General features: G+C 43.5%; 2 protein-coding genes across 8 annotated transcripts in view; one reads left to right on the top strand and one right to left on the bottom strand.

Annotated features, from left to right (window-relative positions):
* RAP1GDS1 (Rap1 GTPase-GDP dissociation stimulator 1) overlaps nt 1-11992 on the top strand; it is a 99148-nt gene extending 87156 nt beyond the window's left edge. For 5 of the 6 annotated variants that reach the window (XM_081020856.1, XM_081020857.1, XM_081020859.1 and 2 more), the window contains 5 exons: nt 1411-1536; nt 3608-3747; nt 5769-5895; nt 7379-7507; nt 11274-11992. In XM_081020856.1, the coding sequence (XP_080876982.1) occupies nt 1411-1536; nt 3608-3747; nt 5769-5895; nt 7379-7507; nt 11274-11401 (650 nt within the window). In that variant the 3' untranslated portion in view covers nt 11402-11992. The remainder of the gene's footprint in view (nt 1-1410; nt 1537-3607; nt 3748-5768; nt 5896-7378; nt 7508-11273) is intronic. The other variant, XM_081020858.1, reaches the window with a different exon arrangement.
* TSPAN5 (tetraspanin 5) overlaps nt 6277-26166 on the bottom strand; it is an 89725-nt gene continuing 69835 nt past the window's right edge. Inside the window, exons 8-9 of one of the 2 annotated variants that reach the window (XR_013990488.1) lie at nt 12109-12199; nt 6277-6797 (exon numbers count right to left, since the gene is read on the bottom strand). Coding sequence is in view for 1 of the 2 variants with exons in the window: in XM_081021213.1 (XP_080877339.1) it covers nt 25351-25416 (66 nt within the window). In the remaining variant the exon portion in view is untranslated. Of the gene's footprint in view, nt 6798-12108; nt 12200-12560; nt 25417-26166 lie in introns of those variants that run through there. The other variant, XM_081021213.1, reaches the window with a different exon arrangement.

The following is a 26166-nucleotide window of genomic DNA, read 5'->3' as shown; positions in this document are numbered from 1 at the left end:
CACACCAGTGCTGTGTGGATCAGCCCCCATTTAAAAAACACAACACAGTCATCATATGCCACAAGCCAATAGGGTGCTTCCTCCCTCCTCTTTTCCTCTACATCTGCGGTCTATAGTGAGTACAGCCCAGAAATCTACCACCTCATTTGGTGAAAGGTGCAGGCTGGTTCTAATATACCTAAGTAACTCATAAATTTACTTATAAATATGTAACTTCCGCAACTGGAAGTCACCACAAACAACAGTCTCAACGAAACGGAAGGATACAGCAGTGCTTTATTGATCTGAAATATTTCTCAGACCTCTGCCTTGCCCTGCCCCACCCTGGCCCCCCAAAACTTCCTAAACAGGACATATTATTTTATTATAAAAGGGCCCAAGAGCTACTAAATCAGCCAGAGGCGTTAAAGAGGCCCTTAAAGAGAATAGCCAGAAGCAGACGACTTCTAGGTTTTAAAGGCAGTCTAAACTTTTAAAGGTCAGTCTAAAGCCTAGAGGCATGGTGCTAAAATAATTTTAAAATAGATCAGGAGGTTGAGGAAGCTAGAGGCCAATAGAGCAGGATATATTGTGTCTTTCACAGTTTGACATCTGTTCATCCATAGAGCATACACTGGTTAAACATATCGTGTCAGCTTTTCTGTACAGTTTGACATACAGGGAACTACATATGCTTCCACAGATAATATAACATAAGAAAGGAGGTAATAGAAGTTTTACATAAAGTTTTCTTAGGTAGGTAGAAAAGCAAATTTAACATAAGGCATTAAATGGACTGATATAGGATGAACTGATTGATATATGGTACATAATGTATATAACACCGGTCCTGAAAGACCTACATTGGCTCCCAGTACGTTTCCAAGCACAATTCAAAGTGTTGGTGCTGACCTTTAAAGCCCTAAATGGCCTCAGCCCAGTATACCTGAAGGAGCGTCTCCACCCCTATCGTTCAGCCTGGACACTGAGGTCCAGCTCTGAGGGCCTTATAAACAACTATTTGACTTTTAGAAGACATCTGAAGGGACCCCTGTTTAGGGAAGTTTTTAATGGTTGACATTTTACTGTGTTTTTAATATTTTGTTGGGAGCTGCCCAGAGTGGCTGGGGCAACCCAGTCAGATGAGTGGCATATAAATAAAAGAATAGTAATAATAATAATAATTAACAATGTATTATAGTAAACATTTTTTAAAAAATCCTACTACTCAAATGGGAGTAGAATAGGACCCAGTCTTGCTTCCTCTGATCATCTCCCCCACCCCTCACACAACTGAACCCTCTAATGTTGCTTTTGGAGGCCTTTGGAAAAGGTGTTTAAAGGCTGCCTCAGGACTAAATCTCTTCACGCGGTGTAAGTGTATCATCTCCGCAGTGCCTCTCAGATAATATCTGTTCTTTATTCATGCAGTTGTAAATAAGGCGAAGATGCTGTCAGCTGGCGTGGCAGAAGCCGTTTTGAAATTTCTCAGATCCGAGATGCCCCCTGTTCAGTTCAAGCTGCTGGGGACGTTAAGAATGTTAATAGATGCACAAGGTAAAAATAAATTGTTTTCCTGTATTAAATGATTCTGCCCTTGATCTGTTGCTATGTTCCTTATAGAAGAAAAAGGGGATTTCAAGAAAATCCTTCAAATAAATTGAATGCATCTGTGAAGTGAAAAAAGCATGGACTTCTTAAAAACCTGTGATGGTCCGTTGTTATCTAAGCGCAAGCTTAAGCTCTTGATTTATTGGCACAGCACAGCTTTCCTCAGCCATAGTGTGCCATGCAATGAATATCTGAAGTATATTGCCGCTTCAGGTGTTCCAAAAATCCTCTTTTCCTACACATGTGAACAGTTTTGTGAAATAGTTAACAATTATCTCAACACCTTTTATTTTTAAAAAGTGATGTTTGAGGCAACATAATCTATTGAACTTCTGCAAGTAATAAATGCAGATTGCCATAGTTTCATGGCAACTGAATTGCTTACACCGAGGACTTCATGTATCTTGAAATCCTTATCATCAGCAGAATTACAAATTTCCTCCATGCAAAAAGGGAGTAGAGTTTGGAAGGCTTTCAGCCAGAAGTAAAAAATAAAGAGCTTATGAGTTTACAGAATATCCTTGATCAACTTCTGTTAAGTTTGTGTTTGCCTGAGATTCTAGGGCGGTTGGTTGGTTTGAAAAAAGTGTGTGTGCCTTAAAATTCCAGAGCTAGTTTTTGGAAGTAAGAGCGGGGGCTGGGGAAGATAAAAAACTTAGAGTCAAGGGGAAAAGGAAGCTACAGAAATTGACATTTACTGTGATTTTGAATTATCACAATTTTGAAGTCAGCACACCATGGATATAATGAGCAGCTTCAGATTATTTACATTTTAGTACAAGGTATTACAAGGAATTTGCTACATCGTGTGGAACTAAAATATTCAGGTTAGCAGGGCTGCAGCCCTTGTTTCATCCTGTATTTACAGCAAAATAGAATTTTATTATACTGCTTGCCACTGTTTTGGACAGGCATGGATGGCAATTTTTCTCTAAAATGATGTGATGGTTGCTAGAGGAGACTCCAGGCATCTTCCTTTGACTGTCCCCACCTGACCTTCAAGGCTCGTTCTTGTATTGACTGCTCAAGAGCCAGTTAGGCAGCTTCCTTTTTGAAAAACACACTTTTTAGTACCTTTGACCCTGCTCACTCCGTTCTTTTTAACCTACCTCGTGGTGGGGATCCTCAGACCCTGGGGGCCAGTGGTGGCCCTTCAAAACTCTCTGTCCGGCCCTTGGGACTGTCCCCAGGCCACACCCCTCACCAGCCCTTCTGTACAACCTTGAGCAGTGTCCTTTGACTGGGATAATATTTCCCTAAACGAAATCCAGTTGGTGTTGCTCTGCTAATGGAAAATATCCATCAGCAGAATTGGGAGTTGATTATTGGCTGTTCCTCTGTCCTCTTCCCCAATTGGTTTCAGAAGGTTTCTTCTCAGCAGATTTTTGGAGTGGGGGCCAGACTGCTTAGGGAAGGAGAAATCCCCCCCCCCCCCCAAATCTCCTTCCTCATTCTGCTAATATTCTGCTAACAGAGCAACAGCAACTGGATTCAGCCCATTGCTATTTTTGCCTTCTATTTGTTCAAAAAGGGACGCGGGTGGCGCTGTGGTCTAAACCACAGAGCCTAGGGCTTGCCGATCGGAAGGTCGGCGGTTCGAATCCCCTGTGACGGGGTGAGCTCCCGTTGTTCGGTCCCTGCTCCTGCCAACCTAGCAGTTCGAAAGCACGTCAAAGTGCAAGTACTGTAGATAAATAGGTACCACTCCGGCGGGAAGGTAAACGGCGTGCGCTGCTCTGGTTCTCCAGAAGTGGCTTAGTCATGCTGGCCGCATGACCCGGAAGCTGTCTGTGGGGAAACGATGGCTCCCTCAGCCTATAGAGCGAGATGAGTGCGCAACCCCAGAGTCGCCTGCGACTGGACCTAACGGTCAGGGGTACCTTTACCTTTACCTATTTGTTCAAAATCAAGGTTGTTGTTTTCTTTCCCACCTTTCAGGAATGTGGGGTGCTGGGTTGGATTTTTTTTTAGAACAACTGCTGCGTACTGAAAAAAATGCCATCTTTGTTATATGTAGCAGAAGCTGCTGAACAACTGGGGAAGAACGTGAAGCTGGTTGAACGGCTGGTGGAGTGGTGTGAAGCCAAGGACCACGCAGGTGTGATGGGAGAATCAAACAGACTACTCTCCGCTCTTATACGACACAGCAAATCAAAAGTAAGTGACTCCTGCAAAAACCACAAGGCAGTGCAATAAGTTTTGTGTTGCCAAAGCAGCTTCACTCCTCCGAGGCAGATTGCTCCCCTTGTAGAGGTAAGGATCTGAACCACCTGAGGTGGTGTGGCTTGCCCGAAGTTATCTTGTCAGCCTACACTAGCCTTCCCCAGTCTGATGCTCTCCAGACGGCCCCTGGTAAAAGATGATGGGAGATGTAGTCCAAAATATCTGGAGGGCAACTGGATGGGGAAGGCTGGTCTAGGCTTTATTTGTTACATGTGCAACATTGGACCAGTGCGATGTAGAGCTGCTCCCTCTGTGTTAGCATATAAGAACCTGTTTCTGCACGTGAGACGGTTTTTATGGTTTAAGATTCAGGTGTAAAATTACCTGGATTCTGGGAATAAATTCTCAGTGTGTATTCAGTTGCATCAACAATTATAGTTGTCTTCCCCAGGGAGGTTAACCAGGTCCCACTCTTCTGTTTGCTTTGTTTGTTTCCTTTGCATGCAAAATGTCACAGCACAATCCTTTTGAACACTACGGAATATAAACTATCATAAGCACATTCTGTTTCAATGGCTTTCAGCTTGTGGCTTGAACACGGAGGAGAAGCACAAAAGGGGTGCGTGTGTGCGTGTGCCGTTTTCATCACTGTTGCATTTTCCTTGCCGTTGCCTTGCACTTAATCATCTCATTCAGTCAAAATATCAAATCTACTTTAAATGCCAAGGCCGCGGTATCAAACTGTGCTGTACTTAAGCTGAAGCTGGAAAATAAATGTGCAGAAATGTAATTGACGCCTACTGCTCCCGGAGTCGTAGGTGTGTGTTTTCACATCTGCAGCAGTGGCGCACTGAGAGACACATGGGCCACAACACAAGCGGCTTCAAGTGCTGTTCTGCTTTGTTGCTGGTCGCCTCAAAAGCTTGGGGGCAACGTGATGGGGCACTGCCTTAACTGCGCACTATGTGAGTACCCTCCTTTTGTCTGTCCCCAGTCGTCCAACCCAAGAGCTTCATTTCAGTATTACAGAAGAGGAAGAACTTTTCTCCTGCAATTCGTGGCCTGCGGGGAACTTGGAAGGTTCTGAATGAAAAGGCTGCTACAGGATTTAACAACTACTATGTGGGCAGGGGCACTGCCTCTGAAAAACAGCAGCAATGATTTGACTTTGATGTCAGTTGGTTAGAGTGCGGTGGTACTGGTAAAGCCCATCCCCTTATGGGCCACCAGCATATTCCTGCATTACAGGGGGTTGGAGCAAAGGATCCAATTCCATGATTCTATGTGATGCAGGGACATGTGGGCAGTGCTGGAGCCAGCCCAGCATGGTATAGACTGGATGTTGGAGTTCCTTGGCTACTTGCCTGTCTGGAGAAGTCTGATCCGCCTTTTGGTGTGTAACTCAGCATCATTTGACCTGGAAGTCACAGTTAAATGGGTTTTCAGGTGTTGTGGAAAAAAAGCTTTGCCAAAGAACCTGGAAAGCCACCACCAGAGTAGACTTGGGCAGCCTTCTCTAACCCAGATGTTGTTGGACTAAGACTCCCATCATCCCATGACCATTGACCATGCTGGATGGTCCAATGGGAGTTGAGTAACATCTAGAGTTCAACTTGGGTCTCCAGCTGTTTCTGGACTACAGTGCACATCATCCCTGACCACTGGTCCTGCTAGCTAGGGGTGATGGGAGTTATAGTCCAAAAACAGCTGGAGCCCCAAGGCTGGGAAACCTTGATCTAGAAGATGCCACCTTGCCTACTCATGGCATAGAGAAAACTCTACTAAATGTGCCTGTGTTCTGACTGCTTCATATGTTCACTTCTGAGTAGGTGGGAGCCAAATATTTCAAGTATTATTTTATTTTTTAATAGCAGTTGTAAACCACATACACACTCTTGTTATGTGCATAATATATCAATATAGTGTACGTTATTGAATTGTTCTGTTTTGCTTATCGGTAGCAGACTGTCGTCTTTTCCTCATGTCCTGCAATACTTTGCGTTGTCTTTTTTTAGGATGTAATTAGGACCATTGTTCAGAGCGGCGGTATTAAGCATTTAGTTACCATGGCAACTAGCGAACACGTAATAATGCAGAATGAAGCTCTTGTCGCCTTGGCGCTAATAGCAGCTCTAGAACTAGGTAAGTATCTCTATGGTTAATGCTTTGTACTCAGGTCTCTGTTGAAGGAGAGGGAGTAAGTCAGAGTTAAGGCATGAATGGTGAGCCGCTTCGTGGTGAGGGTGAAAGCTTAAGCAAGTATTATTCAGGCATCACTGCAGACATGGGCAGCAAAATGGGCTATGGCACCTGTTTCCAGGTTAAGTGACTAGCAGTATCGAAGCCGACAGCCAATATGACTGTGTCAAACCTCACACAGTGACAGGCCGCTTGGATGTGTGAATGAAGCCTTGGCCTCTCGCCACCATCACTCAGGACTCAACGCTTCATACATAAAACGTGCCTCTTTTTCATAATTGCCCAATGGAGTATTTCAGACAAAGTAAACTTTAGAAAATGTAGTCAATATAAGAATGGTATTGGATGTCTTTTGTTGTTTCATCGTTATATTTCCCATCTTTTCTGTAGTGATTTGAAATGACAAAGTTTCTGGGGTTTTCTGCCAAGTAGTTTCTCTTCAGGTAAATGACAGGAAAAAAGAGAAAGGCTGTAGGGGGATAACAGGGTCAAAAAACGATTCTTTTGGTTCAAGAGGAGAGGCAACCTTAGGGGAGAGAGTAGGATATAGGGAGAGAATTTATTGCTGTATTTCCCATAGAGACAGAATTAAGATTTGAGGACATGGGCTTGTTTAAACCTCCTTCAACAGGTTTAAACCTTTTTTTTTAACTTCCATTGACTTTTTGAGCCGGTACATTCTGCTACTCCAAGCCAAATTCCCTTGTATCTTGAGCAAGTAAAGTACCCTCACAATAAGCCATGTGTGCTTGTGTCAAAAGGAGGAAACTTATTTCTGTTTCCATGGATCACTTTTTCTTTGGACTACCCCATGGGCTATTCAGTCATCCAAAGCTCTTCATTGGCTGAAATAAAAAAGTAACCCAAATTCAGGTATCTGTAGAGAACTTCATGGGATATTATTTTGTCCCCGGCTCTTTTGACATTCTTAAAAAGAAAATTATGTATTGGTGGTTAAATGTGCTTCCTTCGATCAGTTTTATTGGTAGTGGGAGATTACCCACAGCATGTTACATTGACCGGGGTAAACACACAGAACGATTCATTTGGAACTTGTGGGATTTTTGTTTTTATTTGTCCCAAACAGAGGCTATTGTAGCCCTTCCTCTGTGTAAATTCTGCAAATGAAAGTGTGCTTCAAGTGGACTTTACCCCAATTTCTTGGAAGGAGGAAGCTATCCCAGTAGACAAGACATATATACAATTGGCCTTCTTCAACACAATTATGCTTCCCTCCCTGCTTTCCTTAACGATGCAATATAAATTTAGATTCTGTTCAATTAAGCGAGGCATGTATTATGGTTCCACAGCACTCTTTGTACTAGAATATGTCAGTAAATCCCACCCCCCACCCCCCACCCCAAGAAAAAACAAAAGGAACCCAGTCCTTCAGAGTTTAAAGTTCCCATTTTGTTTCGATTCACAGCCACAGCAGAGAAGGATCTTGAAAGTGCTCAGTTAGTGCAGATTCTACACAGGCTGCTTTCGGATGAGAGGAGTGCACCAGAAATCAAGTACAATTCCATGGTGCTGATCTGTGCTCTTATGGGATCAGGTGAGTCTTTCCACAGCTCTGCTTTAGATCAACTTTCAAAAAGTCACGAGGGTTGTACATGACGTGCCCAAGACTGACACACAAGCCTGTTGTTGAGCCAGGAGTGGCATGCAGATGACAGATCCAATCAAGTCTATTTGCAGCAAAGGCTGCAAAGAAGTACCGTATTTTTCGCTCTATAACACGCACCCGACCATAACACACACGTAGTTTTTAGAGGAGGAAAATCCGTAGGCATGCCACCCATAGGCATTCCCTCCATAACACGCACAGACATTTCCCCTTTTTAGGAGGAAAAAAGTGAGTGTTATGGTGCAAAAAAATATGGTAATCATCAGTGAACATAGCAGTGAATGTATGCTTATTCAGACAAGAGGTCTCATGGAAAGCAAGGGGGCTTGCATTCAAAAGAGATGCTAGTTTTTTAACACTTCCTGCAAAGGTTTCCCACAAGTAGAAAACTAGCACATTGAAGACAAAGGTACCCTCCTCCTAATATAATCATCTAATATAGGCAAGGAGGTTTTAGAGAGAGGATATTCAAAAATGTTATCCCACTCCTCTAGTCTGAAGTAAAACCAAATTCTACCTCCATGAGACCCTACCATCAGACTCTGTGTAGACCACTCCATAGTTATGACTACTGTGGTATCTCTGGTTACGTACTTAATTCGTTCTGGAGGTCTGTTCTTAACCTGAAACTGTTCTTAACCTGAAGCACCACTTTAGCTAATGGGGCCTCCCGCTGCTGCCACCACACGATTTCTGTTCTCATCCTGCAGCAAAGTTCTTAACCCGAGGTACTATTTCTGGGCTAGCAAAGTCTGTAACCTGAAGCGTCTGTAACCCGAGGTACCACTGTAACTTTAGCTGGACTGGTGCTTCTGTATTAGAAAACCAATCCCTGAAACTATTAGCATAAAGTATGGACCTACTGGTATGCCAATGGAATGTGAGGGCTGGTCCATATGATTTCAGTATCTCTTCTACAGCATTCATTACAAAACAAAAGCATAAGAATGGTGCATTTGCTCAGACCCATGGAGAAAGGCCGTAGCTTAGTGGTGAAGCTTGTGTTTTGCATATAAGAGCATCCACGTCCAATCCCTGACATCTCTGGGTAAGACTGGGAGGAAAAAAATCTTGCCTGAAACCCTGGAGAGCTACTGTGAACCAGGGATGGGGAACCTGTGGCCCTCCAGATGTCCTTGGGCTCCAAGTCCCATCATCAGCATCAACAACCATGGCCAGTGGTCAGCAATGTCGGGGGCTGGAGTCCGTGAACATCTGGAGAGCCATAGGTTCCTGGTGTACCAATCACCCAACTGATATAAAGACTGTTTCCTATTCAGGGTCGCCCCTCTCAGCCCAACACTGACTTGCAGTTAGAAAGCATCTCATTAAAAGGGGGGAAAGAGTTTACGCTATTTTTCCAACAAGTCTGGGTTTCTCATTTTAGCTTGTCATCTAAGCAGCTCCCGCAAGGTGGGCTTGCTTCTTAATAGTCCTATGAAATTGGGGGTGTGAGGATGGGTGGGCAGCTTCCCAACCTGCTGTCTCTCTTGCCAATGTGTGGTGTTTTTTGTATCAACCTTAAAATAATCCTTTTAACCCGTTTAGAAAACCACCCATCCCCACCACAAAGACTGCAGTCAGTCCACCATTCTAGGTAGCTGGGATACGTGCTATAGCTATTGGAGCCTTCAGTTTTGACAAAGAATTCTTTCTGTTGGGTTTGATGCTGCCTCTGCAAATCAGAGAGCTTTGCTGTTCCAAGAGACGCTATATGTTGAAGGAAGAGAATAGGGAATGTAAATGTGTATGTAACGTCAAAAGAATGAAAGGAAAGCAGAGCATTCATTGCCATCACAGTCATTGCTGTGTGCATGAGTGTGAGAAAAGAGGCCCAGGACTTGGTTTGTCACTAGAACCTATTAATACCCAGAGAGCAACACCTGCTGTAGATATCAAGCTATCCTGGAAGTAGGAAGTATATTCTTCCCGCAGCAGAATAGCCTGGATAGGAAACGCTGTTTCCATTAAATTTTGTGGGGAATAAAAATGTTTTGGGGCATTAAGCTTGCTTTTAGGCATTTTCCGCTCTGCTCATGGTCGCACAGAGGGGAGTTCGGATGCCATGGCGGATTGGAAAGCAGGTGACCAGCAAACTTGGCAGGAAAACAAGGGTCACAGTTTGCTACGTGGGGGGAAAGAGGCTCTGTAGGGTAACAGAATTGATTTGTAACAGCTCTTTTGTTAGTGAGCAGCCTGTGCTGTTGCCTAAGCAAGCCCCAGTAGAATAAGCGTCGTGTGTTTACCTCAACCCTGGTATCCTCCTAGCGCCTAAAGCAGCTTTTTCATCTTCCCCCGACCATGACAACTAAATTAGGCAACTTCCAGCAGTGTTGAGCAGACCTCTAGATGTACTCAAAAAACAAATATTTTGGGTACTGTGCGCTTGCATCATTTGTTCCATTTCTTCTTTGTTGACATAACTAAGATGCCAACACGGACTGTGCTAAGAGGAACAGAGCAAGTTGCTTTAATTACAACCACCATTTAAGCTTTTAGCAAAAATCACCGCCTGGATCCTTGCATGCTTTTTCCCCTTTTCTTTTTTTGAAAAGGCATACTTTATTCAGGTACTAAACATGGAAAGGCTGCTTCTCCACTCTATGTTCACAATACACAAGAAAGGGTGCTGAGGCGAGTCTCTCTTACAGCCTTCCCCAGCCAGATGTTTAGGACTGCAGCTCTCAGCAGACCTACCCAGCAGGTTGTGTGAGGTGGGACTTAGGGGAGGTGTAGTACAAAATGCTTGGGGAGGCTACTCTGTTATGTAGAGTCTCATGAAGGGGACACGTCCTGTGACAGAGAGCGGACCCTTTTTAATTGCATAAGGTGCCTTCTCCCCCCACCCCTCCCTTGAACTGCATTGGTGGCCCCTTTAAGAACACGCCATCTCCAAAGGGGAAGGAGTCGCAGAAGCCTCACTCTGTATGGAGCATGGCTTAATTTCAGCATCATCTAATTACTCTGATTCAAGGAAGGGCCAAGGCTCAGTGGTAGAGCACAGGTTGGTGTAAAAGGCCTTAGATTTCATTCCTGGCAGCTGTGGACAATAGGGTCAAGTAACTGATGATAGGAGACACTCTGCCTGAAATGCTGGAGAGCTGCTGCTACTCAGACAAGACAATATCGCACCAGATATTGGTCCTCGTAAGCCTCAGTCTTGGCCAACCAGAGCTAGAAGCATCACCAGGCTTCTAGAGAGGTTGGCTGGGCCTAAGAGCCCATCCAACCTCTGATAGGCCCCAACTGCAATTTCCTTTTAAGGAGATTTGATGCATTGATACAGCCCAGGGCCACGTAGTTGTTTTACACTGCACACACCTGCAAGAAAACAGAAGGGGGTCCATCTCCTGCCCACACAACACAGCAAGCAGAAGCAGAAACTTGCACACGCTCACCTGTTTTCCCCACATCATTTGCTAGGTCTCCCTTGCAAGACTAAGACAGATCCCATTTGCTTGCAGATGATTTGCAGAGCAAGGAGGAAAGTGTGTGTGTGAAGGGGCTCCCTAAATTTAAGATGCTTGAAAAGTACCGCTAACAGCCACCAGCGCCACTTATTCTCCAGCGACCACATTGTGCCAAGTTGACAAGGCCTCTGTTCGTTGCCGCTTCCCCAGAAAAGGCAAACAAAAGAGCAGCTGCACACATAAAGGCCCAGCAGGAAAGTAACCGTCTCGCTTCTGTTTGACAGAACTCCTTCACAAGGAAGTGCAGAGTCTGGCCTTTCTAGACGTCGTATCAAAACTCCGCAGCCACGAGAACAAAACGGTCGCCCAGCAGGCTTCCCTCACAGAGCAGAGACTCGCCGTGGAAAGCTGAGGAAAGGGGTACCCACGCTCCCACCTAGCATCGCGTCACAGATTTCACCTCTCGTCCTGTCCTGCTGCGTTTCTCCCACCCACTGTGTCACTTGTGCATGCATGTAACATTCCCACACGGATCGAACTGCTGTAGGTACCTCTCTCTCCACAACCGAGATTTCTATAAACCCATAGCCAGTCGCCATCAACATGGATCCTGTCTCTCTTACACACAAACACGAAATGTCTCCTAGCCCTGTTAATTGTTCTACATGTATTCTCGTTGCTTGAGCCACATAGTAGAATGTGCATGTTGTAGTCCTATAATAATGTAAAAAAGAGAGAGAGAGAGAGAGAGAGAAAGACGTGGTACTACTACATCAACGACTCCTCCCCTTGTACCCCTAACTCCGTAACAAGTGTACTGCTAACTTAGGGACAAAGCACAGGAGGCAGCAAGGCCGGGCTGGACTGCCAGGGGTTTCAGAAAATGGGGAGGGAGCCTCTTTGGGGAAGGGAGTCTTGCTGCTCACTCACTGGTCTTGCATATTAATGTCAACCCCATGGTACCTAGAGGTAAATCAATAAACTCCAGTGCGCTCACACTTTACCTTGCGTGTTGTTCCTTTGTGCAGCAATTCGTGTATCTGGGGGTGGGAATGAGTCTTAAAAAAACCCCCACAACTTAGCTTCTCTTGTCTTTAATAGTTATAGCTGAGGACATACCTGAATCAATCACTAAGCTGGCTGTTCCTCTGAAACAGAAACAAGGAAGATGAGCAACCTCACTTCCTAGGCACACCAGTCATAATCACATCTGCGGAAAGAAAAATCTGTGAATAGCTGAACTCTGACCTGTGTAAATTATGCAGATTTGATTGTATTTGCTTGCATTATTGATTTTCATAATTTAGCCTACTATTTCTAGTCACGCTGAAAACCCTGCGCTCTGACCACAGCAAGTCATCTGCGTTCTGAGATTTCAATAGGCACGGCCATGCTTTCAAGTATTATTTGCTCCATAGGCACTAGAAACATTGCTTTAAATGGAAGCAAAGACCCTCAATGAGCTGAATGCCACATTCTGCGGCATTTCTTCCCTTCCTCGGGATTTCAGCATACACACAAACACCCTGAGCAGAGCAACATTCACCAAAGGGCGCACAATTCTACAATGCTTAATTGTAACAGATTTTTATTTTCCCGGTAACAACTATGATCTGATCCTCCTTTTTAACACAACGGGTTTAGAGCTCTGAGCAGAACATTTTTTTTTGTACATCCGAGTGAAAAGTAGACCCAAAATGTCACTCAATTTTATTTATAAAACTGTAATTATACTAACAAATTGCATATAAAATGATTTACTTCAAGTAAAATACAGAATACTGCACAACTAGTAAAACTATGTTGTCCATCATAAATGTATTAAAACATTCCTAAAAATCGCATCTATTTTAAAAAAAAGGTACAAAGAGCATGATGCAGACCACTTTCAATACCTTAAAAACTAACGCAAAGAGGTTGTGTTAACTTCATGTATAAGTCCAGTTACATCCACTGAAATTCGCATGGGCTATGTATGATATACCATATATTCTATTGTGAAGGAAATATGTCAATTGAACAAAAATATATCCACTTCTAGACCAAGTGTGACCAACTGGGAAGGAGACGACACAACCTCAGTCAAACTGTACCAGCATGCAATTCTGTTATAACAATACTTTCCATCATCAGTAAGTGTAATTGGCTTTTTACAATCAATTTTTTCCGACTTACAAGACTTTCAATACAGGAAAATACATTCGTAGAAAAAGAAAAAACACAACGGTAATTACAGTAGTGCCCTTCGTTGCGACGTGCAATGATTTAGGGAAGTGATGCAAGCATTTTTATAATGTTTGAAAACCAGACAAAGTCACAGATCCCCCATGCCCAATCGATGTGTTTGTTTTAGTATAAAGAGAGAACACCTTTCTTTGAGACTCAGTTTCCCTAGGCACAAACTATGCGGCAAGATGCTTGCAGGTGCAGCTTATTTTAATCATTTACACCGTAAGGAGCATCTGCATTGGTTTGGATACAAAGCTTTATATAACAGTGCAATCCTATGCACGCCTGGTCCGATGCAATCCCTGCTGGGGTCAATGGTGCTTGATTGCATAGGACTGCAGCCTTTTTGCAGTCACCTTACTAAGAGTATACACACTCTTATCTCTCCCATCAATTTCTGCTCAAAGTACACGGTGTCAATAGAAAGCCAATCCTAACGTTCTCACAAAGTCAAGGCAATTTGGGGGCACCCTGCAAGACCCTGGAGTGCACTGCTTCTTGCCCGTGATAATCTATGAGCAATGAGAGGCATGGGTTAAGGATGCAGAACTGCAGGAGAACATAGGCCAGGTTCAGTGCTTACCCACGCTGAAGATCCTACATGTCACCTGCCTCCCCCTCGGCCACCACGTAAGAGTGAAATCTGGGTGCAAGCATTCCTTCCACGTGGATGCCAAAAAGGGGGAGGGAGGAGAGGTGGTTTGGCAATTCTGCCTCTCTGGATTAGGAGATTGAACCACAAACCCCAGGCTGTCTGCAGGAGATGTTTGTCATTACCATTCCCAATTTAATGCAACATCCACTGGAAAACAGAAGGCACTTCCGTTGCCCCTTCCAGCCCTGCTGCAGATACTACCCTGACACTTCCCCTCTTGGTTGTGTTAAAGCCTGAGAAACAGCATCCAGTGCTGAATTTCCTCTCCACGGGAACACTGTGGGAACAACTCCAGTGGTGCAACACACATAAGTGGCATCACAACTGGAAATCAGATCAGACAGTACTGGAAAGCAGGAGCCTGGAGTATATCCCATGTTGCACTGGATATTTTTAATTAAAAAAGCACACCAGTGTAACATTTTCCACCTGTACATCAATACGTTGAAGTCCATGCAAATGGCTGTGTCTGAAACACACATTCAGGACCTGCACATTGACATACCCTGCCCACCAAGGCAGGGGGGAACCCTCCATGATACACATACATGCTCTGATGACGCTGTGTACAATTAAGACAGATAACTCTATGGTGCCAGAAAGCATAAAGAGTTGGCATTAAGCTGCTTAAGAAACCTAACAGCATGTGTTCCGTCAAGGCAAGTTTCATGCACTCAAAAGACTTGAGGCTTTCTTGCAAGCAATGGAGCTTTTCTCTTCAGGCAGCACAACCTATCCTCCAAAACCACTCATGCCAATAGATTAGGCTGCTGAGTCCCCGGCGCTTCTGCACTGCAGAAAGACCTCCATAGCTGGGAACATGCAAGGCACATAGGCTTCTATGGTGGCAAAAATGTGGCAGCTGAATTTATGGCATGTTGGACCAGAGCAGTAAAAGAAGCAGTGGCAACCCCAAAGGTCTTAATATCCCCCACCTGTCCCCGTTTTCCAGGAGAACACTCTGGCTGGGAGAGAGCTCCGGCCCACCCACATGTCTGCTGAATTGTGCTTTGCATTATGGCCATTAGTGGGCAGGCATTTTCAGGAGACCTCAACATTCCCATCAAAATGTTCTCTCTCCAGCGTCTTTGGTAAGCGGGACCAGCAGAAATATTCATTTTGGGGGTGATGCATCAGAACACAAAGCTCCTGTGGCGCAGCTGACAATATAATCCCTGCACAAAGTGGGTAGAAGAGGGGATTCAAAGCAGCTCTAGAACAAACATCCAAAAAAAATATTTTTAGGCCAGTCTTAACTAGTTTTGTTAAGCTGCAGTTTTACCAGGGAGACACTAGATGGCAGCATATTAAAGCATTCCAGGCATGATCTGCTAGATATGTAAAGCTTTTTAAGTTTTTCAAACACACAGGCAAACTCACCTCATACAACCTTCTCAGTATAAATACACATTTAAGATGAATTGCAATCCTCAGTGTGGATCAGATCATTTGCATGCTACTATTTACAGTTCAAAAATTATTTACACGCCGCCTGGCACCTGGAAAGGCCAGGTCCCAAGTCTTGGTTTGACAACTTTAGCTGAAAGAAAGTAAGACTCTGCTCAGAGAATAATAAGGGGAGAATCCAAGAGGAAAGCATTTCCCGCAGCTTCTGGCAGGAAGAGGGCTTCTGGAGCAGGAAAGCTCAAATCAAGATGTATCCCTCAGAATGCAGTATTTTCAACATGTGACAATTATTTAACCAAAGGTTTAGAGCAGTAACAAAACTCCAACTAAGAGGCTTGTACAGTGGAGAGAACACAGATCTATAATTGGGGGCCTCTGAAAGTGGCTCTTTGGACTTCATACATGGGACTGAGCCACCGTCACTCCATAACAATACTGTCCAGGAACTGCAGGTGTGTAGGTCTCCGAAGAGATAACTTGACTAAGCTGGCAGGCAACACCTCAATATGTGGTTTGTTAATCAGGCCTCTTGGAACTGGCCATCAAGCAACAAGCTTCCCAGACTTTCAGTGTTTAGAAGACAAGGTTGTGTTCAAACTTGCATCTCTGCAGCTGGGGATTTATTTATTTATTTATTTATTTGGTGCTGATTGTGGGGGAGGGGGAGTGAGAAGAGATGAGCAGGGAAGAAGGAGATGAAAAGCAGGTGGTGGGCACGCTTGCCTCTAACAGCCAAGCTACTCAGCCCCAAATCCGACACACAAAACTTGCAGAATCGATTTGGGAGGTTGAGGCACTGCAGGCGTCAAGATTTGTATCTGAGCATTTGGACAATGAAGACACGTGGTTTGGACTATTTTAGCATGCACACACACCCCAATTCCTTCTCCCCTTTTATTTTAAGGTATGTTAAAAATTATCCCTTTGCCAGATCCAAATGTCCTTCACCCTGCTTGAATCTCTCCTCCCTTTCAAAGAAAAAATACATATGGTTATAAGAAAGCCACGAAGGGAGAAAAAAAATCTGCCTGGCAGGCTGCAGTGGGGCGCATGTTGCAGCAGGCTCACTCCTTCCTTCGCAGGTTCCACTTGCTATTCTGCTTTTGGTCCTGGTGGAAGTAAAGTTCTCCTCTGCCTTGCCTTCCCGGCATGCATACTTGTGATACGATACAACTGTTTATCAATACACGGCCTTCTTCAGACGAAGAACAATGACATCTGCCCAAGTGACGGACCCTCCTTTCTCTGGTGCTGCTTGAGACTTTCTAGCAAGGTATTAAATGAAACTTCCAAGTAATCGTCCGATGAGCACAGAGGACAAATAATTAGAAAAGTAAAGAGGCAGAGGCTGGGTACTTTCTACCTTTTTCTCCCCTGTGAGGCGTCTAAATCAGCATGGTACTTTTTCAAGATGGTTTGCTTTTCTGGGAAACCTTCGGCCCTCCAGACGCTGCTGAACTACAAGTCCCACTGGCCATACTTGCTGGGGAGGATGGGAGTTGTAGTTCAGCAACGTCGGGAGAGCTCCAAGGTTCCCTTGAATTTAAAAGCTACATTGCTGCATTTCAGCTGGCTGACCATCTTTTGTTAAAGCTCCATGTGTTTTGCAAATAGAATCTATGCGGTCGAAATGAGGCCCCACTGAGTTCAACAGAGCTCACTTCCATCATAAACACAGGATAGCAGTCACGCTGATCCTTATAAACTGGGTACTATCCCAAGTAATACTGTTTGATGTCTTTGTATGTAACACCACAGACATCTTGCGGTGTTTGGGCTCCCCTTCTAAGCATGGCTAAGCTGTCATGATGACTTCAAAATTTTGGAGATAAGTAAAAACGAAAAAGAATTAGCTAAAAATCCAGGAAATGAAACAGCAAAACTAAATATTAAAATATTACAAACACAATACTCCATACTTGTGAAAATGGAATGGAAAATTAAAATGTTAAAACGAAGGAACTTTGAATTTGCTAATAAGCCGGGGAGAATGCTAGCCTGGCAATTAAAGAAAAAACAGAGTGAAAAGGTGATAAATAAACAGGATGGGCGGGATTATAAATGAACCAAAAGCTAAGTAAAAAAATTATAAATTACTTTAGGGATTTATATCAAGCAGGAGAATAATAGCAAGAAAAACAAAAGAATATTTAAAACAAAATAACCTCCCTGTAGTGGAAATGCGGAAGACAATTGTATTTCGAGGAGTTAGGTAGCATGTCCCTTTTCCCTTTAACATCCCCAGTTTGAGGCCTGCTGGATTCTTGTGTTTCACACACCTGTCGGGAGTTTCTTGGGTTCTTCTGTGTTGCAAGTGCTGACTGGATGCCCGGCTGCAAGTAGTGGGAGACTCTCAGCCGCTCTGTATTAATTCCATCTCGGGGTCCTGGGCTAATCATGAGTAATGCCAGGTGCACTTGATTACATCAAGGCAGGCTATAAAAGCCATAGGTGGGAGGGGCCTGGGGAGCTTCTACCCAGATCAAAGGACCTGATGCTAGGAGACCGACGGTCAGGGTCTTTCTCCTGCTGTTCTACCTGGTGCTCCAGGCAGCTGAAGGGGAGACTGGGTAGCCCCTGTCGGTATGTTTTATTTTATGCTTTGCATGTCTGCTGTTTATTTGTTAATAAAACTGTTTTGGGTTCCCCTTCCACCTCCTCATTCCTTTTGGCCTGATATTCTTGGAAAGAACTGCTATATTTGGCAGCACACTCCCTAAGATTCCCAGAAAGAAAATCACATATTTAAACTCCTCGATCACAATGATGGAAATACAACAGGCAATCTCTAAGGCAAAACTTGGGAAAACACTAGGACCAGACAGACGATCAGCTATTTATTATAAGAAACTAGAAGAGTCATTATTACAACCTCTTAAGGATGTTATGAATGAGATATTAAATAAAGGTAAATTGCCAGAATCATGGCAAGATGCTTACATAACATTAATCCCCAAGCAAGGTACGGATCTAATGTTAGTACAAAACTATCGACTGATTTCCCTCTCAAATAACAACTATAAACTTTTTGCGGACATTTTGGCAAATAGATTAAAAAGGATTTTGAAGGACACAATTCATGAAGATCAAGCGGGGTTTCTTCCGGGATGCCAAATGAAAAACGACATAAGAATTGAAATAGGCATGTTGGAGTACCTGGAGGAGAGGACTGATAAACAGGCAGCTTTAATGTTCGTCGATGCAGAGAAGGCATTTGATAACATCTTATGGAACTTCATGAAAAAGACAATGGGACGGGGAAAATTTTAGCAAAGGAATTAATGTGATTTATCTCAATCAGCAAGCTAAATTATAAACAATGGAATAACATAAAGTTTCAAGATAACGAAAGGAACAAGACAGTGGTGTCCCTTGTCCCCATTATGGTTTATACTAGTTTTGGCAATCCTATCAAGGAGAATAAGAGGAGATAAAGGTATAAAAGGAATAATGGTGGGGAACAAATCATTTAAATTAAATGCCTTCACAGATGATCTCGTAATTACAACAGGAAATCGGAAAGAGAATCTCCCAAAATTTTGGAAAGAATTCGCGATTCTGGCCAGGTGGCAGGCTTTATATCCAACAACAACAAAACTAAGCTGCTGGTGAAAAATATGGTAGAGCAAGATAGAACTGAATTACAAAGAATCTCTGGTATAACAAGTAAAAAAGTTAAATATTTAGGAATTTGGCTTACAGCGAAAAATATCAATCTATTTAAAGATAATTATCTAAAGATGTGGAAAGAGATTAAAAAAAGACTTAAGAGATTTTGCACAGACTGAATCTCTCGTTTTGGGGACGGATATCTGCAATTAAAATGAATGTTCTGCCAATGATGCTGTTTTTGTTCTAGTCGTTCCTGGTTGTCGGTGGGGCGGGACACTTCAGGGAGTGGCAAAGAGACCTATCAAAGTTCATTTGGCGGGGGGGGGGAATCCAGAATCAAACAAATTGTTTATTGACATCAAAGACAGAAGTGGTTTATCCCTGCCAGACTTAAAGCTATACTATGAGGCGTCCTGCCTTTGCTGGTTACAAGACTGAAGACATTACAAAATATAGATTTGTTGGATCTGGAGGGTTTTGACAATAGATTTGGGTGGCACGCGTATCTGTGTTACAAAAAAAGTCAAAGTCCATAAAGGTTTTTTGAATCGCATAATAAGATCATTGTATGGGGTATGGGGTAAATATAGAAACCTGCTAGAGCAAAAACGCCCTGGTGGATATCACCACTAGAGGCAATTTCAGCAAAGAAAAATAATATGAGGAAAAACTGGACAACTTATAAAGAACTACTTGAGGAGGAAGCTAAAACTGAAAAAGTTTGAGGAAATTAGAAACCACCTAACTGATTGGGTACAGTACCATCAACTGAATGACATTTAAATTAGATAAAATAAAAGGGTTTGCTACTGAAATATCGAAACTTGAGAAAGATCTACTACAAAATAAGAATAAACTACTTTCTAAAATGTATAGACTGCTATTGGATTTGGAAGTGAAAGAAGAGGAGGTTGAATCAGTGATGATTCAGTGGTCTAAAGATTTTGGTTATAATATTCAGATGGCATCCTGGGAGATGGCATTTGGAGAAATGACTTAAAAGTTTACAGCTTGCTATACCTTAAAAAAAAAATTACATGAAGATGCTCTATTGATGGTATACTACACCAAGCAAGCTGGCAAAAATGTATAAAACCAGCTCAAATCTTTGCTGGAGATGCAAAGAAGTAGAGGGAACAATGTACCACATGTGGTGAAAATGTAAAAAGGAAAAAAAAAATTTGTGAAATTATTTATAATGAGCTAAAAAAAGTTCAAATTAACTTTTATTTAAAAAAACACAGAAGCCTTTATTTTGGGTATCATTGCTGCAGATATCCCGAAGGAACTCAGAAGGGTATTTATGTAGGCAACTACTGCTGTGAGAATGTTAACAGCTAAATGGTGGAAGGGAGATAAAATACCAACTAAACCGGAATGGCTGGTGAAATTATGGGATTATGTAGAACTGGCAAAGATGACAGGAAAAATTAAGAATCAGTTAAACCAAAGGTTCAACATACAATGGGGTGTATTCAGATTATATGTAAAAGAACATTGTTCTCAGATGTATTCTTTGATATGCTTTGAATAACTTCTGCAATGTTATATGCTACAAAGAATATGGTTAAACAGTGGTTAAGTTAAGGGATATACAAACACGCAGTTATCAATGAAACGAAGGACCCATACTGGGTAGGACAGAAGTCTTAATTTATGGAAGAACTTTATTCTTTATGTAATATTTTCTTTGTATGTGAGGTGATTTGTTTTTTCTTCTGTTCTTTTTGTGGTGAAGGGGCTTAATATTTAAAATAAAGATTAATTTTTTAAAAAAGGGGGGAGGACTAAGCTGCAGCGTCACTAAGACAGCAGGCCAGATGACCCAGATGCAGAAGAAGATAGGAACACCATAGCAGAGGTTTTGAAGGAGAACCATGAGCTCCGTGAAGACCTCCAAACTCTCCAACAAAAACTAACATCTGTTCAGACTGCCAGCGGCCAGAAGCTCGGAAGTGGCCAGCAGGCCTCTGCACCAGACAGCCTGGAGTCCCCCTACGACTCCAGTCAATCTAAGACTCACAGGCGAATGATCGTCACAGATGACGAAGACTCATATTCTGAGGTCAAAGTGGAAGATCCACAGGTATTCCTCAGAACATCCAGTAGGAGAAATCTGCAGTGCGCCTGCCAAGGGTGCTGCGCAAATAAAATGTGTGGCTGCCGTAAGTGGAATACATCGTGCACGGAGAACTGCCGCTGGGAGTTAAGGAGGTGCCAGAACCGTGAGCCCTCTTACCTGGAAGAACAAGTAGATCTGAAGGACAGCTTCGACCCTGAAGATCCTCCTTCAATAACCAGAGGAGACACTTCTTCCAGAACACTACTTACCAGAGAGAATCATGGCTCCATGAGGTCTAGGGGAGAAAATACTAAATGCTACATCTTTTCTGTACTGGCCAGATTTCCTCCATAGGCTGGTTCAAAGCTAAACACCTGATTGGGGCCAGCTGGGTGGATTCAGGATTCTCAGCTTCATCCAGCCTGCTCTCAGAAAATAAAAGCCAGGTTGGCAGGTGCAGATTCTTTCAGAATTAAATGGCAGATTGATGACGTTCCAGCAACCTGACATTGATAAGCAGCAGCTGGTCAAAGTGGAGGGAAAACAGCTCCCTGCTGCAAGGCCCATTTCCACCTGGCCTAGGGGGTGGGGCCCACACTTACTCTGAGCATGTCAAAAATGTTTTAAAATGTTTAAAATACTTGTTAATCCATGGTGTTTAAAATGTTTTTCTTGTTTTTTCTTTTTGTTTCTATGCGCTGTTGTGGGCGGGATGGACGTTTGTTGGGGCTGGGGTTTAGTTTAGTTTTAGTATAAATGCAATTATTGTTTCAATTAGTAATTATTGTCTTGCTGGTTTGCTGTATATTTTGTTTTAAAGGGGGATCATGGGGTGCAGAGATTGTGTGAATGAACTTAGTGCCTAGCTTATAAAATACCAACCAATAGTTGCTATTTTGTTAATGTTTTTAATATCGTTTATTATAGATTCTAAACGTCACATTGATTTGTTAATCCTATGACTTGCTGTACCTGTGAGGTTTAGCTTATTTTTTAGTTGCTGTTTAGTTAATGTTGTTTTTTGTTGCAACTGTTTTATTTATAATCTGTTAATTATTGTATATGATATATGCTGTATTCGCAATGTGCTATTAGGTTTTATTATGTTATGGTTATTTATTGGTTGTAAGCCACTTTGAAATTCATTCATCACAGAAATAAAATCAATCAATCGGCAGCTCTCTGACACTTGTTTTTCAACCTAATAAGTGAACGGTTAAGTTCTCTCTACGCACAGTTTATAGCATCTTATTGTTTCAGCTGGGGGCCTGCTGACAGTTAAATCTGATTTGCAGATTTGATTTGCAGTCATGGACTCAGGTGGGGTGGAGAGAACAGGTCCACATTAGATAGTGTGCACACTGCTTGCTTAAATGTGTATGAGCCATAAGAAAGTGAGTTGGAAAGTTCTTCGAAACATTCTAAATTTCAGAGGCAAATGCCTCATCCCTAATGCCTATGGAATCTGAAGGAGCTATTAACCAGGGTTATAAAAGCTGCAGCACACACACTAAACAGCTGACGGAATCTAAACTGTTCAGCTCTTTGCAACAGCAAAAAGGACACTAGGAATTAAAGAGGGGAGGTTCTTAGAATTCCTCAGTTTCCACCAGGACCTAGAGACATGCAAACCATGCATGCAACACAACACAATTTCTGAGTTTCTAGGCTTACTCTCTTCTGGGACCAAGGAGACAACAACTCTTTAGGTCAAGCATACAGAAATTCCAATACAAGGCAATTATGAAAAGGTTGCCATTATAAGCCTCACCACATGGTGGCAGAAAGTTAACAAGAAAGTTTTAGAGTTGCGACAAGGAAGAGTCACCCAAACACACACACACACACACACAACCCACCAAGTTACAAATGGTCACATAAACTTATGCTTGGCAAAGGAAGGGGAGCAGAGAGAAGCCAGAACAAAATCAGCTTTCACCACCAACTGTGCTGGCTGGGGCGGACGGGAGTGGTTGTCGAAAATATCTTGAGGACACCTAGCTAGTTGGTGAAGGATGTAGATGATCTTCAAGCAGAAGGATGGAAAAATTCTTATTCAGAAACCTACAGTAGCAGCAGAAGCCACAAGGAATGTTTCCTCTGCATACTCACTGTTACAGGCAGAATACGTCCATGTCATTCTCGGGCGTTTGGCCTCATTTCTGGAATGCATGGCCTCTTCAGCTCTGCAAACCCAGAAGTTCTCCCACAACTTTGCCATTTTTTGTCCGTAACACTATTCTGCCACTCCAGGGCAAAAGGGGTTTGTTTCCTTCCCCTTCAGCAGCAGCCCAAACAAAGCTTAGGAGGTAATGGAGGCTCACAGGACTGTGAGACAATGAGAATAGATTTTATATATTCCCCCGGCAGAGACACTGCAGATAGCCGCTGGGGACCCCCAGTGTCCCATATTCGGTCAAGGCAGCCACGCTGGGTCTCTTAAGAATGAGGTAATACTGAGGAAATATATTGTTATTTTTAAAGGGACTGTGAGTCTGAGGTTGTTGTCATCCTAACGCCCACCAGGCCTGGTCAGCATGGCTAACGGTCAGGGACTTATAAGTCATGGGGCCCCCATTCTCTGCTTTAATGGCAGCTTTGGGGGAAGGGGTCAATTTAGGCTGTCAATCATCCACTAAAACTAAGAGGTGGCTTGTATAAAGAGGCAGGTTGTTTTGAATTCAGTTCCGATTAAGGTGTCTAAAACGACAATTACAGTGGTTATCCGGAACTTAACTTTTCCCACACGCCACCTTAAGACGCATGTTATCCCTGCCAGATAATGAAAAGAGTTTACCAGATTCCTCCCCACTCCCACCCCAGATGCAACAGGCTTAGTCGAACGCCATCTCCTTGATAAGAGATGCTAAAGTCAATTCTTTTGTAGAAGGCACCTTCAACTTTTGCGATTTTCATTGATGCTTAAATCTAAATCAAATATAAATACCTATACTCAGGCCCTAAACACATTCACAAAGAACTGAACGCCCATGCAAAAAGAACAAAGAACAAAAAAGAACCTATTTAGGATCGTGGTCCTAAAGGGAGTTTTGTATTGTGCTTCTTCCAAAATCCTAATGTCTTCACCTGCCCTGAAAACAGAGGCTGTGAATTATTACTTGTTTTTCTTTAAAGCCTTTAGAAATTCTGTTTAAATAAACTACTGCTATTTGAATCACAGAAAAAGACATGAGGGAGGGAGAGATTTTAAAGAAGAGATGCAAGCGGTCTGCAGAGGTACTTGAACAGAGGTGAAATCATTTCTCTCACTGCAAAACAAGGGCTGTGAATTCTCTTATCTCATCCGCATCTATGCTAATAAATATGCAAGTTGGAATTGGAAGCCTACTCAGAAACCACCGATACCCAGACAAGTCACACTGAATAGACTCCTAAGGATCATTATAGCAACTACATGCAAAAATAAAAATGGAGGGAAGCGAGCAATCCGGCTGGAGATGGCTGGCCCAAGGGGCTACCTTGAACACCTGCGCAGCTGCCTCAAATACAAGAACAAAAAGGAGATTGAAGGCTATTCCACAAATTCCACCATTTTACTCATGAAATTTGGTACGCTGTAGGGTATTCCCCCCCTTTATGTTTACCACACCTCCCATTCTCTTAGTTAAAAAGCTGGTTCGAGACTTCATCCTCCAACTCCCTTACATGTTGCCAACTCAGTGGTGAAGGAGGACAAGAGCGGCACATTCCCCCTCAAACCTGTTGATTAAGACATCAAATCCCACCCCTTCTCCCTTGTGGGACAAGGTTGCGAGAGACTGGAAAATAATTACACACAGTTGGTCCCCAACAGAGGGCATTACAGAGCAGATCTTAATCAGAGCTTCCAAGGGGAGCCTCATTTCCTGCCAGTAAGCGAAGGAGCCAAGGACTGGGAAAGTGGCTTTCTATTTGACAGGTTCTCTTCCAGAAGGGAGCGCCAGGCCTCCCGTCTGCTGAAAAGGCACGCCGCTCCTTTTGGTGTGCACTGATGAGAGAAATTGCCTCACGTTTGGCAGCGGCAGACAGGCTTGTGACACGGAGAATGAAGAGTGGGGCCCAGTAAACCAGGCGGCGATTGAGGTCTCACTGACACAGGCCATTTACCACAAAAAAAGGAAGAAAAGAGCATCCACCAGAGACTCAAGTCAAGGGTGCGCCAGAGAGTCGCAGCTCAACACAAGTTCGGGTTGGGGCTTTCGGAAGCTTTCGTCGGCGAACAGGTGGCTGGAGCTGTTCCCTCTGGAATAAACAACGGTCTGAGGCACTTCCGGCCATTTGAGAACTCGAGACTTCACTGTCACCCACTTCCATATGACTTGGCGCCCACGCGACACACTGGAGCTTTCCGAGAGGTGAGGCTGGCCGGTGTCTCGTGCCGCTTGTGTCGGCGAGTTTACCAGCTGGCTCTGACAGCTTCTATATCGCTAACCAGGTTCTGAGCCAAGCAGATCCCAAATATCTGGAAGACATGAGGTTCAAGTGTTGTCTGGAAGCGGGTCAAATCTATGCACCCAAGAAACCACGTAACCTGGTTCTAGGCAGGCCGTCCGCACCCCATTTAATATGGAGCTGTCCCATTAAAGTGGATTTAACTGCCTACAGTTAAGAACCACAAAAACAAGGATAGCCTTGCCGGATCAGGCCAAAGTCCACCATCCTGTTCTCACAGAGGCCAACCAGATGCCTGTGGGAAGGAAGCAAGCAGGACATCAGCATCCTGCCCACCTGGCATTCCCAGCAAGTGGCATTCAGAAGCATGCTGCTTGTGATACTGGAGGTAATATAGCCATCGTGATTAGTAGCCCTTAATTCCTGCATTGCAGGGGGTTGGACTGGATGACCCTTAGGGTCTCTTCCAATGCTACAATTCTGTGATGAATTGGCCTAATCCCATTTTAAAGCCATCTAAGTTTGGTGTGCTTTCTGTGAAGAAGCGCTTCCTTTTGCCTGCCCTGAATCTCCCACCATTCCACTTCAGCGGATGCGCCCCAGCTCTAGTATTTTGAGAGAGGGAAGAAAAACACTGTGCACAGTTTTACAGACCTGTGCCATGATTATTATTTATTAAATCTGTTAGTCGCTTTATCTTGCCCACGGCAACCCAAAGCGACTTGCAACCAATACACCCCCTCTTACCTTTTTTTTCCATATTAAAACGTCCCAAACACTGTGATTGCAGCCAAAGGGCAGGCTTCAACATTGCGCTCTT

Source organism: Podarcis pityusensis (assembly GCF_964106645.2).
Source record: "Podarcis pityusensis genome assembly, chromosome: 9".
Lineage (NCBI taxonomy): Eukaryota > Metazoa > Chordata > Lepidosauria > Squamata > Lacertidae > Podarcis > Podarcis pityusensis.
Note: the sequence above shows the minus strand (reverse complement) of the source record. Positions and strands in the feature narration are given on the sequence as shown.